Source organism: Sus scrofa, chromosome 11 (genome assembly GCF_054392235.1).
Source record: "Sus scrofa isolate SSC_HxYL_T2T_F1_AM1 chromosome 11, Sscrofa_HxYL_maternal_Yorkshire_Landrace_v2.0, whole genome shotgun sequence".
Classification (NCBI taxonomy): Eukaryota; Metazoa; Chordata; class Mammalia; order Artiodactyla; family Suidae; genus Sus; species Sus scrofa.
This window is the reverse complement of record NC_139393.1, coordinates 81,442,833-81,462,953: the sequence shown is the minus strand read 5'-3', so window position 1 is coordinate 81,462,953 and position 20,121 is coordinate 81,442,833. Positions and strand designations below refer to the sequence as shown.

General features: G+C 48.5%; 1 protein-coding gene across 1 annotated transcript in view; it reads left to right on the top strand.

The window, feature by feature from the left end:
• Positions 1-7,045: 7,045 nt before the first annotated feature.
• The window catches only part of EFNB2 (ephrin B2), a 44,428-nt gene continuing 31,352 nt past the window's right edge, over positions 7,046-20,121 (top strand). Inside the window, 1 exon segment of the mRNA NM_001114286.1 lies at positions 7,046-7,167. Within this exon segment, the coding sequence (NP_001107758.1) occupies positions 7,046-7,167 (122 nt within the window).

Here is a 20,121-nt window from a genome sequence, read left to right as displayed (position 1 = left end):
GCAGTATCTGCTTGCTGTTGGAGACGCCTGTCAGATACTGAAATTGTTCCTGTGCCAGGCTACAGGAAGGAGGATGTAATTGTTAATAAAATATACCCAGTCTTTTCTGTGCTGCAACAATGTGTAGTAATTTGTTTTCTTCATTTGTTTCCCCTGCTTTTGTGTACATATTATAAAAGTTCAAATTCCCAAACCATTTAGCAGTTCAGATGTTCCATAATTTATTAAATATGCCTTTATTCACAATTTGTTTTTTAAAGGGTATTCTTAATGCATTATAGAATTAACTATTGACTTTGTTTATTTTTATTACAGTATTTAAAATATGTAGTTACTGCCATTTATATTGTGGAGTTTGCAGAATTAAATCAATTGTATAAACTAAACCTTTGAATTAGCTTGGTGTGAGGACTCTTTAATACTTGCAAAGAGGGGAAGGGGTTTGTAGTTAAAGATTTACTGCTCTGGTTTCTCTTCTGAAGATGTAGCAAATCTTTCCTCAGTTATTTGCCGAGTCGTTGAGCTGTGCTAGTGTATGCCAGTACCTTAAGAATTTGTGGATAATAATAACTTAGTTTACAAAGAAAAGAATTTGCCAAAGAAAGTGTGTACTTTTTGATTTTCTGAAGTAAAATAAGCATAGAATCCTGGCCAGTTAAACTATATAGGTTATTTCTAATGCCTCATTTTCTGTTAAGGGCCCTCATTAACTGAAATCTCTCTGAAGCTGTTAATACCATCTAGAGCTTCTGTTTTCAGTTAAGTCTCAAGTTTCTGCTCCTTTGTACCCAGCGTATCGACCATGAGAAATCCCGAAAATAGGCTGTCTTGATTTTTGAGACGTGCCCTTCCCAGTAGTCTTGTGTGTGACCCCTCAGATGACCGGAGTGTTGCTAATTACTGTCAGCACCTAAAAGGACCCACTGAAGGTAAAAATGTCTGGGATGCGCAATGCCCAAGCAGCAGGCCCCACTCTTGTGTTTGTTGAACTGCCACTTGTGGTGGCGATTCTTTGCCAGCACCTTTGTTTTTCATGTCATTTCCCGGCCCTTCTGTTCAGGGTTTCTTAAGAACATTCTGTTGTCCATAATCACAGAGTCGGTCACTATTGGTACAGTAATTTGCTAATGCACTCCACTGTATGTTTTGTGGCAGACTCGCCATAATTGCATTTTAGATGATTAGATCACATTGCCTGATCTGTTATATATTGTATATCTGTAATTACTAGAGTAACTGACTTGCAGCTAGGAAACAACGGAACGGGGTACAAAGAATCCTGTAAAAACTGAAATGTGTGTGTGTGAGTTTGAGGTTGAACTTTGTGGGAAGTCATTTGGAAGGAAGATTGCTTCTCTGAGCCTCCAATGGTTGACCAGAAGATGTTGGAACAGTTTGGTTTTTTATACATAGTTGTTTAGTCTTTTTCAGGTCTGAAGCCAGTAAGTTAAAGGGTAAAATGAATGTTCCAGTAACAAATGTGTTTGTGTTCACTAGTATCAGTACCATTTCTAAGATCCATACAGCTGCCGATGACCAAGCCTAGTTTATTAGGGTTAGAATAAGATTAATTCTTTGCATGCCTTTGGATAATGATTCTTGCCTTCGTCATTTTCCACACTTTAACTGTGGATTAAATAAGTGATGAGTAACAGGAAGTAACTGCAATTGATTCTAGGAGCTGCTTTTTAAAAAATTTTGCCCCAACATTTTGATGATGAAAAATTTCCAACACTAAAAAAGTTGAGATAATTTGACAAACACCATTCGTCTTCCAAGATTCTATCATTAACATGCTGCTTTATCACACCTGAGTCTCTCCATCCAACCCTCTATCTGTTCATCAAACTTTTTTTTTTTTGGCTTCTAACTCAATGAATTTTATAGTTGTGCAATGAACATCACACCCCAATTTTACAGTATTTCTATCACACCCCCCCCCCAACTGTCTCCTTTGGTAACCATAAGTTTTTCAAAGTCAGTTTCTATTCTGCGAATAAGTTCATTGTATCCTTTTTTTAAGATTCCACATGCAAGTGAAAGCGAGTGAGGTTAGTGTCTCACTATCTGACTCACTTCACTTGGCGTGATAATCTCTAGGTCTGTCCATGTTGCTGCAAATGCCATTATTTCATTCCTTTTTATGGCTGAGTAATATTCCATTGTGTATATGTATCACAGCTTCTTTATCCACTCCTCTGTCAATGGACATTTAGGTTGCTTCCATGTCTTAGCTATTGTATATAGTGCTGCATTGAACATTGGAGTACATGTAGCTTTTCGAGTCATGGTTTGCTCTGGATAGATGCCCAGGAGTGGGATTGCTGGATCATATGGTAATTCTAATTTTAGTGTTTGTGAGGAATCTCCATACTGGTTGCGTCAGTTTACATTCCCACCAACAGTGTAATCAAGTTCCCTTTTCTCCACACCCTCCAGCATTTATTGTTAGTACACTCTTCGATGATGGTCATTCTGGCTGGTGTAAGGTGGGATTCTAGATGTTGTTAAATCTCATTGTAAAGTGGGGTCAAGAAGGAGCAAGGATGGTTGTATGGACCCATAGCAGGAGATGCGTTATCTTCTTAGGACTGCTGTCACCAATGCCCCTTATACGTTGAGAACCAAATACAACTCAGGTGTGATACACAGCATGTCTCAGTCCATCAAGTGGGAATCACCGTGTTAAAGTTATGAGTGGTAAAACGGCATGGTTAGCTGTAACTGCTTGTTCATCTCCACCAAAACAGCTCATCCAGTTTGGAATGGTGTCTAGGACTGGCTGATCTCTAAACTTGGTTGTTTACAAATAAGGAAATGACACGTTTATGCCAGGCACCCAGGCTAGTGGAACCATAACTACACACACGTTGATTTTCCATTAATAATATGTTTCAAAAGCTATGACAGTTTGAGCTGGAGATATAAATTAACTATAGTGGAAAAAAAGATATTTTGGTTCTATTAGGAATATGTTATCACCAGAGTTCCCTTCATGGCTCAGTGGTTAACGAACCCAACTAGGATCCATGAGGATATGAGTTTGATCAATGGCCTCACTCGGTGGGTTAGGGATCAGGCATTGTCATGAGCTGTGGCATGCAGCTTGGATCCCTCATTGCTGTGGCTGTGGTGTAGGCCAGCAGCTGTAGCTCCTATTCAACCCCAAGCCTGGGAACTTACCTCGGGTGCAGGCCTAAAAAGAAAAAAAATTATGACCAATGAGGTATGAGTTGCCATGAAACTTGCCAAAAATGGTTTTCCTTTGACCTAAATAATATTTTGGCTACCAAACTAATAAGTAGACACTAATTTAACATGCCACAATGTGGCATATGAATTTAAGCAACAGATAGATGGGGCAGGAGTGTATGGCATAGTTGATCTAAGAAAGTGCTACTTTACTCCTGTTTTGAAATGTTTTTCCCTTGAGTAATCTGAGCAAAGTGCATTTTTAGAGGAGTTCTAAAAACTTCAGTGACTTGTGTGAAATAAAGTGCACGCAGGGACAGGAAACAGTTTAGTAGAGGCTTCCAGACAGAAAGTTGATGGCTTGGGTAACAATCAATATACATATACCAGTAATGTTAAATTTAGGTAAGGCTTTTGTTCTTTGTTTTTATAGAAGTTAAAGGTATCTCTCGGAGTACATCTTAGAATCACTGGATTACTGTGCAAGGAAAATACAAGAAACAACTTAAGTTCTTAACAAAGCTTGCTTAGGGATTCAAAAGGTGCAGGAACATGACTAGTAAGGCACACTTACTTTGGCAAAATTGATTGTCCTCTTAATTTTAAAACTGGAATTGTCCAACTTTTATACTGCCACTTCATTCTACATTCAAATTCATGTCTATCAACTTTTATACTTGGCTCTGTCTCCGAACTCGCCCAAATTTTTATAATTGGGCTTTTAAAAATTTTTTCCTTAACTCTGGAAACAGTTGAAGAAACTGCTCGAATAAAAAATCGATTTTTTTTTTTTTTTTTGCTCTGGGGTTAAATATGTGCTGGTAAAATTACGGATTTTAATCGTGTTTCTGCAACAGTTTACTTATAAAATGAAGTCCAAATACAAAGAGGAATTAAACTGATGTGATTGGCATGCTTTAGAAATTCAACTTTGCCTTGTACAAGCAGATGTTACTGATTTTTTTTCTGGCATGATACACTTAACAATAAACAAAAGAGCAGTGGAATGAATGTTAGAATCTTGGACTTGATACCGCTGATGCTTTTCACATCGTTTCTACAGCTAATTATTTTATACTTACTGAAAGTAAGTTCATGCATATTCACACCCTAAAGCTACACAGTAGAAATCTTTTTGTGTAGGGTTTTCTTTGCTCAAATACACACTTGGTTTTTTTTAGAAGGAAACAATCTAAACATGCATATTTATATTTTTCCCAAGGTAAAATGCTTTGGATGTGAGAATATTTGATTTACTAAAAATGGAAGCCAGGGTTATTTTCAAACAGTGCAAATTTCCTTTATTTCCTCTAGTTTACTTGGAGAGAGGATGTAGGCGCTAAAAGGTCACGACTTAAATTTCAGAACTTAAGTTTGCTGAATATGAAACATGATATGGAGATACTCAGCTTTAGCTCTTTTAAAGGGTTATTAAGCTAGCTTCATATTAAATTTCAAATCAATCCTTTTAAATGTTGTAAGATTATTAAAAACGACTCCTTTTGCATTTGTGAGGTTATAATAATACCACCCCCTGCCTCTTCCTGGCTTTTTAGTCCTCTGGGAATCTGCTGAAGTCTTCGAAAGGGTTTACTGTCTTGGAGCCTTTAAGAAGTATATATTTCCTCAAATACAGACTTTAATTCAAAACTAGCAGTTTCAAAAAATAAAGTTTTCTGAAACCTTGGAATAACATGAATGTATTTCATAACTCGCGTGTGTTAGTGTTTTCGGTCTTACAAATTTCTTAACACTCCTGGTTTAAATACGTTTAATGTTTAGAAAATGAATGCTTAATGCACGATAAAAATCTTTCAAAAGTTATTACAACGAAAAGTTAAAAACAAATCGGTATCTAAACAGGATTCTCTTTACCACATATATTTTGTTATAAATTTAGTGGATAATTTGGCAAAAAAAAAAAAATGTAGGAATACTGTCCGCTTCCTTGCATTAAGACATTAAAGAAACCCTTTAACGAAGGCATATGTATGTACGACCCGGTCGCTTTGCTGCACAGCAGAAATTTATAGAACATTGTAAATCAACTATAATTTAAAAAAAATTTTTAAAGAAACCCTGGGTCAGGATTTTTTTTAAAGCGTGTTGGTATCCAAATGTAACAACTGTGAACTGTTACGTTTGTATTGTGCCTTATTTCTTCCGAGCTCTCCCTGCTGTTGTCATTTCAGCAGATCCTCCTTTGGACTTTCCGCGTGGTTGGGTCGCGGGTTCTGGTTCCGGGTGGCGAGACCGTGGTGCTCGCTCCCGCCGAGCGCGTCGGCCGCTAGTGGGCGCTGTGGGTCCGTGGAAGCGGCGGCGCGGAGGCGCCGGTCCCAGCCACTCTTTGGGCAAGCGCCTCGCCGACAATCCAACTGAAGAATTCCTGCCGCCTCTGTGTTTTGGCGCTATTTGTCACCGTCACCCCTAAATCCCCCGGTCACCTTGGGAGGCGTGAGTGTGTCGCAGAGGCTAATTAAGGAGAAGGTCCCGCGGCGGGCGCGGGTGTGCAGGCGACACTTGGGGGAAGGAGAGGTGCTCCCTTCGCGGGAAGCGAGGCGCGGAGGGCTCGGGGCCAGGACGTCCGCGCCCCGGGAGTCGTTTTGCTTCTCCCGGCGCCAGCTGACGTTTGGTACCGAAGTCAGGTGTGAAACGCATGACTGAGAGGCCTGGTGGGGGCCGCGAAGGGATGCGCGAACAGGACGTGAGCCAGTCCACGCAGAAGGCGCACATCATTTAAGGAGGAAGGCCCACGGGAAACCCACTGCCAACCACTCCGGAGGGAAAGTTTCGCCATCGACGTCGTCCCTCGGCTGAAGTTAGGACACTTCCCGGGCAATGAGAGCGCGTGCTGGGCGTGGGGACAGGTGGCCCGTGCTGTCCCTGTCCCCATTCGCCCGCCCCTGCCAGCGTCCCCATCCCGCAGCCCCGGGAGCGCCGGGTGCACGCGCAACCTCCTCTCCCTCGAGGGCTTCCCAGCGCTCAGCTCTTGCCGCCGCCCTGGCCGGGGGCGGGGCTCACCTGTCAGCTGGCGCCCCGCCTCGCGGCTCCCAATGTCGGGAGGGGGCGGCTGATGGACCGGCCAGCCGCCCAATCCGCTCGCGTCTGCGGAGCAACGGACCAATGGGCTGCGCGATGTGGGGCGGGGCCCGGCGTTTATAGTGCTCTGACAGCGCGCAGGCAGAGCTGACTCTCCTCGGCGGGGACGGCGGCGCCGGCCGGAGCGAGGAGCCGCGCGCGAAGCTGGTCCCGGCGCCCACCCCGCACACAAAGGCCCGCGCGCGTCTGGCGCCCGCGGCGAGGAACGAGCCCCTCCTGCCTGATCCGCGGGCTGGGAGCGGCGAGGACTTTGGAGGCTCCCGGGCGCCTGGAGGCGCCCTTCGCAGCTCGCGGTCCGCGCTCCGGGACATGGAACCGCGCCGAAGCGGCGCCCGCGCGCTCGGGCCACTGCCCGCCCCCCTGGATCTATAGTGCCAGGCGGCCCCGCTCAGGGCGCAGCGCCCGCCGCCCGCGCCGAGTCCGTCTCTCCGCCTTTGTGTCCCGGCCGCGCGCCCTCTCCGCCGCCCCGCGCCCGGCACCCTGGAGCCGCACGGGGTACGGCTGTCCGAGCTGCGTCCGGCGCGGCGCCCCGGAGCCCCGAGCCCGCCGCGCCGCCGCGCCCCGCGCGTGCGCTCCCGCCCCGCGTTCTGAGGGCCCCGAAGGGAACGTCCCTGGCCTCGGCAACCGCTGGAGCTGCTCGGCGCGCCCCGGAGCTGCCTGCGGTCCCTCCTTGTCTGCCCGGAAGATTGGGGCTTTCGGCCCGCACCCCGTTCCTCCGACGCCAGGAGTGCGCGGAGCTGGGAGCGGCTTCGCCATGGCCGCGAGGAGGGACTCCGTGTGGAAGTACTGCTGGGGAGTTTTGATGGTTTTATGCAGAACTGCGATTTCCAGATCGATAGTTTTAGAGCCCATCTATTGGAATTCCTCGAACTCTAAGTAAGTAGCGTCCGCAATCCCCCTCGATCGCCGCCCCGGGGTCCGCCGCGCCCCGTGCTGTCCTGGCGGGAGGAAGGGTCGGGCCGTGGAGCCTCGGAGCCTGTTTCTGGAACCTCGATTACTCGCGTCCGCTTGTCCCCCACCCCAGCACGTTTCACTTGATGGTGACTCCGCTCGGCCTTCCAGCCAGAGCGCCGGCCCTAAGGGGCGCCCTCCTAGTCACTCCTTCCCCCATCAGCTCCCTGGCGCTAAAAAAACCCTGATGGCTCGAGTGTCATGTCCGGGAAGGTGTCCGATGGCGATACCTGACCCTCGCTTCTTTTCGAGGCCGGGGAACAGGGCCACCAACCATGCTGGCCTGCGCGCGAGGGCTTGCAGGCTTCGGAGAGGCGGGGATGCTGTGCTCCCAAGGAGCAGCGGAGCGCGGTCCAGGCCCCGCGGGCGGGCGGGGTCGGCGGTGCTCGGGCGTGGAGAGCACTCGGGAGAAGGGAGCCTGGTGTCTCTGGGCCGCCCGGAGCTCGTGCGCCTCGGCGCCGCGCCGCCTGCCCGAGGGTGCGCAGGGAGCTCGCCTGCTTGGGAGAACTCGGGCGGCGAGCCCTTTTCCTCCCCGCCCTGGAGGCCGGCCTTAGAGTGCTCCCGGGGAACCCTCTGCACGTCGGCCTCTACCTTCTTTTCTAAACCAGCGGCCCCGAACTCTGTGCCGTCGCGATAGCTGACTTGATTTTGAGGACGTTTTCTGCAAAAGCCTAATTAAGGCCCGGCCCAGCCAACACAGCCCCTGAAGCCTTCGCACTCGAGGAGCCTGGGCGGGAATGGGGAATAGGATCCTTGAATTCGACTTGCTTTTATGAAACAGTGCAGCCGGGAGAAAGCCAGGCCTTGTGCAGATTAAGTTTCAGTACTAGCTACCAGCGTACATCTAGAATTTAGAAAAGGTGATCCCTCCCTAAATATATAATTAGTCGTCTGTGCATTCAGTATTGCGTATCATCTCATTCTCCAGACACATTTCGAATCATAACCAAAAACATTTTATAGAATCATGGAATTTTCACCTTGGGAAACTTGGGACACCAAGCATGAAGACATTGGCTGTTGGGGAGTAAGCATTTGAGATCAGAAGCAAAATCAGTGACCTAATTGAAGTTGAGCGAGTTCGTCATGGATTTAGGAATAAAAGGACGGGGATTTAGAGATCGCATCTTAATTAAAGAATTATATGCACTCTTTTAAAAGTGGTGCATTTCACATTCACCAACATGTTAGCCAAGAATTCCCTATCAGAGGGTGAAAAACGTCCCGGCTAAATCGGATTACAGAGAAATTCTTAAAAGATGCTGCATGGCACCATGAAGCAGATGCTTCCCAGCCCTGCTCCTTGTAAAAGTTACTTAAGGCGACCTCCTTCCCTGCAGCCCGGCCTTATAGGGACTACTTTTTTCCCTTGCTGTAAGATGCTGCATTTGCCCGGAAAGTGGTAGTAGCAGTGACACCTTGACACCCCCCCCCCCCAGCCTCGGAAGCGCGAGGCACCGGGCGGTGCGGGAAAGCGCGGGGCGCGGACCTGCGCGCTGCGGGCGGGGCGCGGGGCCGGGAGAGCCGGGCCAGACCAGCCCGCGCTCGCTTTCCGCCTACAGAGGTCACTCTTCCATGCGCGATGCTCGCGGCGCCGGCCCTCACCTCTTCCCGCGGGCGGCCTGCTCGGCTCCACTTTGCACTTTCACTGAAAGACTGTCTTGATTGTCTTTGGGGGCTGGTTTGGGGTGTTTTGGTTTGGGGTTTTGTTTTGTTTTGTTTTTCCCCAACAGGATTTGAGTTTTAAAATTTGTTTAAAGAAACTCCCAGCGTTCAGCTCAGTATAGGTGATCTTTGCATTCGGCTCAGCATACGTGATCTCACAACAACTACTGCTTTCTAAGTATCTGGGAGGTGGATGACAGTTAACCTGAGTGGGGATAAAAAGGTAGAGCAGTAACTATTTCAACCTAAGGTTTTAGACAGTAATGTCTTCTTTCCCCAGTGTGTTGGGGGAGGGGAATGACTGATACTCATCACTCTGATATGAGGATTAGGCTGTTTTTCCGAGCTGTGGCCACAGATTTACAGCCCTCCTGGAGGCCTGCTTTTGGAGCAGGCGGCCTGCCTCCACTGCACTGTTGACGCTGTTGGCCTGGTCATCGTGCTCCCCAGGAGCAGAATGTCTTTTAAGATGCTCACCCTAATGGCTGGCCTAGAGGGTGGGATCGTTGGGGGCCCTGAAAGAGGTCTGCTTAACAAAGTATGCAGCTGGATGCTAGCTTGAGAGATTGGAAAGATTTCTCCCCGGAGGAATGATATGAAAGAGCCTTTTCTAAGTTGAAGAATGAATTAAAAACAACAACAACAAAACTCCAGTGCCAAGGAGTTGCCTTACGGGGGGAACTTGCACATTTATTTCCAGGGAAAAGTTTGGGTCAGCAAATGCGATGTGGCAGGAAGGTAATCAGATGCATTGAAGTTTCACATCAGTTCGCCTGAACTGTGGAACAATTCATTTGTAATGAAGCAGCCCTCAGTAATTAGATTTGTTTCATTCGGAGGTCAGCTTTTTTAGCAGGTGGTGGACAGAGGGAGCAAGCAGCAGCTGTCTGGATACAGGGTCCAGAAAATCCTTTGAAAATTCACTGTCTCCATAACTCCTTTAATCATGCTGTCTGCTGCTCCCACCCTTGAGAGTTTTTGCAGTAGTGGGAAGAAGGTCTCTGTGTACAGAAACGTTAGCGACACAGGTTCTAGAAGAGTTGTGTCCACTGTAGCCTTTTAGGTTGTATCGCCTTTTTTTTTTTTTAAACTCTGGAGAGAAAAGCAAAGCCTGGTTTTCACTTCTAATGAACATTTCAGTAGAACGGTTTTTTCCAAGCGTCATGTTTTTGCCAAAATAAAATAATTGGCTCTTTTGAAAAAATGGATTGGTTTCACTTTAGAGTGAGCAAGTCTGTGTTGGTATGGTATTCTGGAGTGAATTACATTGACTTGGTTGAAAATTTCAGCAGAGCATTCATTTCTGGGTCTAGGGTGCTAGTTCCCTATGCACCATCCCCTAGTTAGTTAACAAAGCATTTTGCTTTTCCCATGTCATTTTTTCCCTGCATAATGGTGAATTCCTGATATTGATTGACTTGATACAAAAGAATGGCTGGATAATATCCAGATAACCTATAATACTTGGGCTCCACCAGAGTCAGGCTCTGAATAAATACGGACCTGTCAGAGATTGATAAAATAAACTACAATGCATAGTGCTGTTTAAACAGTCCATTCAATACCATATATAAGCCAGCCTGCCTTCCATTGTGTCTGAAATTCTTATTTTTGTAGGTAAACAAATGCACATTCAGCACCGATTGAATAGCCCCTTGAACTATGCTCCCCAGTTTGCGTTGGGGTTAATCTCGTCGGTTTTAATATAGAGAGAAAAAAAGCACAAAGCGCCAGGGGTGGAATTGTTAGTGCTTTCACATCCACATTCCTCACATTTTGTCAGGATGATAAACTGTAGGTAATGGACTGTCGCTGTTCCCCAGGACAGCCGAGCCAGGGAGGGCACAAGGACCAGGCTGCCTGCCGCAAGATCTCACAACACTCAGGCGCTGTCTTTTCAGACAAGGAGAGAATTTATTTGGGGACCATGGGTCCGGGGACCGCACTTTTTCACCTTAGCAATGACAGCTTCCAGCCCCAGAACTGGGAGCTGGAGGTTGAGATCATTTGCTCGGCACTTGGATTTAAATCTCTCTCGAAGCAGAGTTGTTGACACTTGTCCTGGGATGCCAAGAAATGCAAATGATGACTCCCACATTCCTAAGTGACCCCAGCTCCCAGGTTAAAGTAGGAGGACAGGTAAATGAGCCCTCCCCCACCCCCTGACCTGCCGATGCTGCCGAGGGGTGTCTCCCCGCCCAGAGTCAGCTGAAGAATGATCAGTGTATTTAGAATCATTATCGGAAAACCTCTCATCTGTAAATGGCCCGAGTGAAATCCTTTGGTTGGTGGGTCCGCGTGAGAATTACCTTCAAAGCGACCTCCCCACCTGGCCGTCCCCTGAAATGCTTCAGGTAGCTCCAGGGAGGCGGACTGGGCCGCCCATCTTCCTGCAGCGTTTCCCACCTCGGCCACCCCATGGGGACCGATTTGAGATCTCAGCGCGACTGCAGTGTCGCGTCACAGGAATGGGAGTGGCGGGGTGGCGGGGGGTGGGGGGTGGTGATCCAGACTGGAGACCCCTCTTCAGAAAAGAAAAAAAAAAAAAAATTGAGAAGACTCTTTCTTGACCATTTTTTGTGAAAACTTTATTCTTCAACCCTCCCGCTGCAAATTAGACAGAAGGGCTCTTGGAAGGAAAATCTTCACTGAAATGGTACTTGTGCCCACGGAATCCCTGCCTTCGCTGGCTGCTGCCATCCGGAGCCTGGGTGTCAGGTCACTTACCACACATCTCCATAGACGTGCTTGGGAGCTCGCCTGCGTGCAGTGGAGCAGAGCCTTAAAGAGGCGTGTTCAGCTGTGGAAAATATTTTGTTTAAAATATGCAGAACCCCTAGAACTATAGGCTTCTAGTCAGGAATGAGCTCTTTTGAGGGACGGTTCCCCCACCCCCAGCCCAATCTCTCTCTCTCTCTCTCTTTTTTAGGGGAGGAATTAGAGTGGGGCCGGGAGGGAAGGGTAGGGCATGGGACAGTGTTCCAAACAGCTTGGAAAAACTCCTGTGGCTTCATTGTCCCGCTGAAGCCAAAGAATACAAAGACATAAGCAATGCAGCCCTTCTCCCATGATGGACAATGTAAACCGTGGCCGTGGCTCTCCTGTTTGACTTGTTTAATTCTCATTTTAAATTCAGTACTATACGAGCCGTGTGAGCTCTGAAGATTTCTTTAGTAATCCATTTTGTAGTTCCGAATCAAAAACAAAGTGAAAGGGTCTGACACAATTTGCTTTTATTTTTAGGCAAATCAACCCTGGTCATAGTTAATAAGGGGATTACAACCCAGACTGGGTCTTTACAGATGTAATGTAAATCAAGGGCAGAGCATAAAGAAACTGATCCCTTTTGATTGAAGTATGGTAAAAAGGCATAGAGAAACTAGCAGCGGTAATCTGATTGTATGGCAATAAAACCACCATTTTCTGTCTTTCAGATAAAAATAATGTGGTAAATCCATGCAGTTCATAAGATGTAAAGGCAGATAAAGGGTGAAGCCATGGCAACATATAGATTAGCTTGATGTGGGGAATGACACGTCTCTGAAAAGGGGGCAGAAAGGAAGGCCCTTGCCCCAGGCTGTTGGCTATTATGTGAGAACCACACAGGCTTGGAAACCCGGATTAGAAAGCATGAAAGCCCCACTTGTGGCCTGGGCTGGTCGAAGCAGCAAAGAAAAGATACTCAGTTCTTGCTCATTGGTGGCAGATAATATGGCCAAGGTAGAGTTCATTGACGGCCTTTTCCAGAGATGGAGATGGGGGCTGATGAAAAGTCCCGGTCCCAGCGGTCAGGGGAGGCCCCGCGAGGTTTTCTTTTTTAACTCCTGGCCTAACAGGGGCAGCCATTCTGTAGGATTAGTTGCACTTGGCGGTGCCGGCCTTCATCCCTCCGGGCCTCAGGCAGGGACCCGCGGGGAAGGAACGGAGATCGGAGGGCATGGGGAGGGCTGGAGTCACCCGCCGGGAAAAAACACGGGCCTTTGGAGTGTAGCCATCTTTCAGCCTGGGAGAAGCCGAGGTCAACATTCTGCATTGTCTCTCTCCCTCCCTCAGCCCGAGCGCTCTCTTCTGAGTTTTGTCTTTCTCACCCTGGAGGGGGAAAAAAAAAAAAAAAAAGTCGTAAAATAAGTGACTGGGGGTGTGGGGGGGAGTTAGTTTTCATTCAGATCGGTAGTAAAACCAACAGGCCCAAAGCGACCGGCTCTGAGATGATATTTCACTGGTAACTGGGTTGCGTTGAATGGGACAGGCCCCTTGGCGTGAAGGAGAGATTATGAAAGCGTGGGAGCTGCCCACCTTTCAAGTTAAAAACAAAAGAGGCCCGCCAGGCTGCCCAGTCGTATTGCCCTGGGTCCTGAACAGTCTGGTAAAGAAGCTGGGCTTTTGTTTTGGGCCGGCCCGCACTTTCCATTTTCGTCCTTTAAACACAGGCAGCCCTAGAAACCACGTGTGATCTGCAGTTGGGTCAGGCCGGAAGGGAGGGCCTGGCTTTATCCCCTGCTCTTTGGCCCTTTCCAAAAGTCCCCGCATCTCTGGAGGAACCTCTGAGCTCTAGATATTGACGAGACTGAAAGCTACAAATACGCCAAGTAGCTGTGTTGCCTGAGCGGGGCAAGGGGCATCCAGGGGTGTTCTCTGAACAGCGACGTGGGGCCTTTTTGGACCCACACTTTCTGTGCCTGAAGATCTGCACTAAATCCGAAATCTTCTACTTCAGACCCATTTCACTGATTTTGTTCCTCATCTTTGGAGCCGACTCGACCCTCCCGGGCTCTGGCTTTATCTGTCCCCTGGTTTTCTGGTCATTGCTACTACGTAGCTTTCACCATTTAAGAATAGTTCAGAATTATTGCACAGAGACCTGCCATACCCAGTGCTTGCTGTTTTACCGTCCCTTTTAAATTGAATCCAGAAACCTACCGAAAGATCCAGTGCACTTGTCCAGACTGACCAAAGAGAAGGGACGCCCCCTAATTCACAGGCTGGTCACATCCCTGCACCTCGCCTTCTCCATTTGACAATGATTGCTAATGGCCCATTCAGCTAAAGTATTTGCTTGTTAACAGGGAACAGAGCATGATAAATGTCCAGCAAGCTTGCAGCCTTTCAGATGCAGACTGGTGCATATTTATGGCAGGCAAATGACAAAAGGAGATGCTGAATTGCCCTGGCCTCCAGCTTTCTATGAAGAACAGGGTTAAAGTGATTAAAGAAGTGACACAGGAAGCCCTGCCACTGGTTTGCTAACCAGCGTCCAGCCCCTGGCTGTGCGTTCTTACCTGCGAGGACCTATTTCAGAAGCACTGAAGATAAGGATGGTTGGACCCGGTCACCCGGTGAAAAGAAAGGGCGCTCAGTGGCGGATGTTTTCCATGCACACTGAATGCCAGGTGCACCTATTTCTGTGGCTCCCACAGAGGATCAGCCGAGGCTCTTTTATTTCCCTTTTCCTGTATAACCATCAAATATGTCATTCTAGTCCAAAGCATTTTGTGGCTGGAGAGTGCAGACATGCTGGTTTCAAATAAAAAACCATAGTAGGGGAAAGCTCCGTTCAAGAAAAACAAGTGGGTTCTGCCCTTAGTAATTCTCCAACAAAATGTGAAGAAAAAATTGGCAGTGGTGAGGTGTTAATAGTTGGTTCTTTGCATTCTCTAGAGCTGGGGAGGTAAATATTCTGACTCCTCAGTGGTGGGCAGACAGTGAGAACGCTGTGAATGAACCGAGGCTCCGAGAACTTCATTTTCCTCCTGTGTTCTGGATGAAACTGTGAAACAGTCCAGTTGGTTTTCTTGATTTAAGTGTGGTTGCACCCAATTTTAATTACAGCCCTTGGATGCTTCTCCCAATACTTGCTAGTTAAGTCTCTCTTGCCCCTCAGGGCATCCCTCCGTGCTCTTCTCGTCCTGGTTACTCCGGGACCCCCCAGGAATGATGGCACATGCCCCCCCCCCCCCGCCAGCGTATCAGAAGCTCTGACCTGCAGAGCCAGTGTCTGCAGTGTCACCTTCCAGCACCTCGTGTTCCAGCTGAGACACCTGAGACCCAGCCTATGGCGCCAGCGCCTGAGGAAACGCTTCCGAATCTCTCTATCCTTGCTCTTTCCTCGGCTCACCGTGGCCTGAAAACCTTTGTCTGTCCTCCATGGGAATTGCCTGATGAGTGATGGGGCCAGCCGGTTCCGTTCAAGGGCAGCACTGAATGCGTCTGCCTGCACAGGTAGTTAGAAGACGTCAGTTTTCACTTAGAGCTATACTTGGGGTACATGGTGGGGAAAAGCAAGCTCCTCTAAGCCCTGAACCCCCTCTGTCTATGGCAAAATGGATCTCCATGCAAATGGACTGTCCTTAGGCTCACAAGTTCCCTGAAATGACTGCTTTTTCTCTGTGGTGTAGATCAAACGTAATTTCTTTAAATCTTTTCTCTGTAATCCTGCAGCACTTTAGGTCAATTCTGAGAGCAGAGGAAAGCCCTGAGCCAGGGCACTGCCATGATTCATATGCAGGTCTTAATCTCTTCACCACCCTGCCTCTCCCTAAAGGCAGGGACCAGATTCTTCCAGGTCACCGGTCTCCTCCTGGAGCACTGACAGCCCGTAAGTGTTGGTTGAGAAAGCAGACATGACTCCGATGTGTCTTTCTGGCCGCCCCCCTTGGGGTAACCCATTACCTGCTACTGGGTCTCTCTCCAGCGCAGCAGCTCTGGAACGTTCAGGCATCAGAATCCTGCCTGGAGGGCTTGTTAACACAGGACTGCTGCCCACCTCCCCACCCCACCCCCGACCGACTGCTGGATTCCTGAGATTTGGGTGGGACCTGGAATTCACATTTCTAACGAGCTCTCAGCTGATGCCGCTCTGAGACCACACCTTGAGAACTGTTGCTCTGGATCAACTTTTTTTGGAAAACAGCTCAGGATTAGATCATCCTCCTAAAGGCTGTTTCGGATCTTGGAAGAAATCCCTGGCCTTGCCTCCCTGCTCTGGGCCCCTGCCTCTTGCCTTGTTGATCACTGATGGTGGTAGATCATTCATTGATCTGTCCAGCAGGTGCTTATTAGCCATGAGGGCTGTTACGCTAGGCTCTGAGAATACAAAGAACGGTGTCTTTCCTCAAGAGACCTAAGGGGGTGGAGGGTCTCCCGGATGGAAGCACGCAACACATGTTGTGCTGTGATGCCCGGCAGGTGTGTTCAGTGGGAACAGGGGACGTCACGCGTTCCTCCTGGGGAAGGGAAACTGGGAAGAGACCCCACAAAGCCAAGCTCTGAAGCAAAGAACACAGGCAGCAAGTCAGAGTAATACATGTCAGCTGAAGGGGGGCACGTGTCCACACTGTACGTCTATAATAATCTGTGTTATTTCGTAGTCTGAGCAGAGCTCAAAGACACAGCCCAGAAATGAACAAACAGACCCTGTGGGACAGCTCCCCCAGCGATTCCAGCCACCTTATTCCCCTGGGAAGCAGCAGGACCTATTCTATCGCTTTCCAAAATCTGTGTGCTGATCATGGAAAGGTCAGGCAATTCAATTTAGCACACCAAGCCGAGCAAGTGCTATTTTGGTTTAGCTAAGATCACATGCCTTGGAACCTGGAAGTTTGAGACCACTCCCAGTTTAGGCATTTGCTGGCTGTGTAACTATGGCAGCAGTCTCTTCCATCCCTCTCAGTTTTTCCATCTCTGAAAGGGGGACAGTAATCTAATAGCACTGAATAAAAGAGTGATACGGTTGTGGTCAGCATTGAAAGACTCCAGCTCTGTACTTGGCACAACAAACCCATAAATGACACCTGTCATTGGAGTTCCTGCTATGGCACAGTGGGTTAAGAATCTACCTGTAGCAGCTTGGGTAGCTGCATAGGCTCCGGTTTGATCTCTGGCCCAGCACAGTGGGTTAAAGGATCCAGCATTGCTGCACCTGCAGCATAGGTCACAGCTGCAGCTCGGATTCAGTCCTTGGCCTGAGAATGACCATATGTCGCGGGTGTGGCCATTAAAAAATATTAAAAGGAGTATCCATGAGGATGCAGGTTCGATCCCTGGCCTTGAGCAGTGGGTTAAAGATCCAGCATTGCCGTAAGCTGTGGTGTAGGTTCGGAGACACAGCTGAGATCTAAAGTTGCTGTGGCTGTGGCGTAGGCCGGCAGCTACAGTTCTGATTAGACCCCTACCTGGGAATTTCCTTGTGCTGCTGGTGTGGCCCTAAAAATAATTAAATAATAAATAATTGGAGTTCCCGTTGTGGCTCAGTGGTATCAAACCTGACTAGGTTTGATCCCTGGCCTCACTCAGTGGGTTAAGGATCCAGTGTTGCTGTGGGCTGTGGCGTACACCAGCAGCTAAAGCTCCGATTTGACCCTTAGCCTGGGAACCTCCATATGCCTCAGGCACAACCCTAAAATAAAGGCCAAAAAAAAAAAAAAAGAAAAAAGAAAAAAAAGAAAAGATAATGCTTAATGAAAGTTAATTGAGTAGCTGCTATGTGCCTGTTTGGGGTTCCATTTGCCTTCTCCATATAAGTGCAGAATGAATAAAAATAAAATGCTAATAAAGATTATGAAACGGCACTTGCACCTCTCAAACCCCAATGTGAAATGGTACCTGTCGAGCTGTCGGATTTGTCCGCGTTCTTGCGAAATTCTCTGCTATATGAGGCACCTTCCCCCCCACCCTTCTATTGTCAAATTAGAAACTCTCTCCTGTTTCCTACCCACAAAGCTTCCTTGCAGCATGTATAACCCTGAATCCATTCAACTTCACCACGGATTGGGCTGCCTCCCCTTTATGTGCAGGGGAGAGTAAGAGATGGGGTTGTTGAATGAATACACATGTAGCATTTTTGCATGAGTGTTGTATGCTCCATCTTATATAGAAATCCACTCACCTGGTGGACGCTGTTTTATTTCACAGCGATTGTATGTGGCATTTACGAGGGGCAGGTATGCGCCACAGATTCTGACGCCTTAAACCTTCACAGTAACCACTTCAGGGAGGTACCTTCATCATCCCTGTGACACCAGTGGGGAGACCGAGGCATAAACTTGTTTATTATCTTGCCCAAAGTCATAAGAAGTGGTACTAGGAAGTGGTACCGTCTGTATTCGAACCTGAGTGTTCTGGCTCCAGGATCCTTCCTCTTAATTCTCTGCCTCTCTTGCTTGTGCTGTCTCACGGAAGGATTAGAAATCTAACTAAATTAAGCATGCGCTTGGTCACAGCGGTACCCACAGGGTGAATTAAAAGAAAGTTTGGAGTATAATTCTTTCCTTGTCCACCTTGATTGATAGTCTTTCCTATAACGGGCACGCGATGCTACATGGACCCTTTGAATCTTGGATAACGAGGTTCCCTCCGATGGAAACTAGACAGGAAAGCCTAGCCTATTAACGCATTTATTATTATCCCTTTGGCTGTTGACATTTTCCTTTAAAAATTTTCACCATTTGAGCATTTCTTCGCTGGAAGAGGCAAAGGTCAGCTTTTCGAGGAGAGGTCCGAGGAGTGCGATGCGATGTGTGTGTCAAGCTAAGGAGAGAGTGTGACATCTTTTTTAGAGTCTAGTCACAATTAAATGCCATTTTATTTTGGATTTTGGGATTTGCGCCAGCTTCCAGCTTGTCAGAGCCGAGAAGACTCAAATCAAGTCCAGGCCTATTTCGACAGCAAACTGGGCTTCTGGCTTCCTGCCTGTGGATTCATTCAGGAGAGTCCATCTGGCTTTTGATGTTCTGGAAGTTCAGAGCAGTTTGTTTCAGGAAGCCGGGCAGGGAGGGTCGGTGGGCCTGGGGTGCCCGGGACCTCCGAGCCAGCCTCTGGTGGCATCTTCCCCCGGGCTTAGGGTCTGCCCACCTGCAGGCTCACCTGCAGAGCCCGCAGACAGCCCTCGGGAGCTCTCACACACCAGATCCTCACGCTGCTCCGAGTTCAGAGCCTCGGGAATCCTCTGTCACCTCCTGGTCCCCTGCCCTCCCGTATTTCAGTAGCAGCCAGAGCAACTTCAGGTATTTTGCTTTTGTTTGTGTTTGTTTTTTGGTCCAGCTCATCCCGGGCTGCTTGCGGGGATGGGGCAGGAAATGCACTGTCCCCACAGGTCCTGAGACCTGCCATTCACGTCCTCTTTCTGATTTTCACGGCTGGCGGGGTGGGGGTGGGGGGGAATCTGCGGGTCTGGTTTCCCTCCTTTGGGCTGTTACAGCGCAGACCAGGCTGCTGTGTGTGTCTCTTTCTTCTCTCTTCCTCCTCTGCTCCCCGAGCTGTCACAGAGCCGGGAGAGGGGCAGGGCAGTGGCTCCTGTCACCGACCCACAAAGAGCCATCCCTGACCCTCTGGAGCCAGGAAGAAGGAAGGGTCCAGCGTGTAGGTGGTTGAGAAGTGGCTGCATTGTGTTGGTGGACTTTAGTGCTTAGCTCGCCTGGCAAGGGGCTCTCTTCTTCCAGCCGGGGAGCGCCAGGGTTTGTCTCCTCAAACCTCACCTGTGAAAGTGCTCTTTGTATATTCACACAAACACCCAAGCTCAATGCAGGGCCCCGGGGTGGGGCCCTGGGGTCCTGCGGGGACCAGACAGGCTCAGCCTGGGGTCACGGTCTCCTTGGTGTGCCCCTGTCTTTCAGGGCCATTTTCCCCGCCAAAGGGGAGACGTTTCATTCACCCACGAGGTATGGGTGCATTGAGTCTCTACATAAGCATAAGTCTTGGAAACGAAAGTGTTGATCAAATGAAAGGGCTGAAGAGGGTTGAGGAAAAAGATGCTCCCACGCTCTCAATTGTGACCATGTGCGAAGACCTTCAGCTTCTGAAATTGCCAGGCCAGTTCGGTAAGATGTCCATGTGCTTTAGCTCCCAGTAGATAAGCGGGAGAATGTCCACACTGCGTCTCAAACAGCAGAGAACCGCCTGGCAGTGCCCTTCGAATCTCTTTCCAGAATGGAGCCATTTTTCTTCCCGGGGCCTCCCCTGTGAATAATGAGAGGGTTCCGTCTTCCTTTATAGACTCTTGCTAAGAGCCTGGTTTGGAACAAGACTGTACAGGTGCGAACAAATTGCAGTTGGGAAAGAAGCCTGTACGGGCTCTCGCCTCTCAGGGTTATGCAATCCCTGTTTCGATAATGGAGCCGGTGTGGTCAGGCCAGCCTGACAAAGGTTGGCCCTGGTGAGTCACTCGCCAGCAACTTGCGCACTGCACAGCCCAGCATCCCAGCCCTCCTTTTCCAGCCC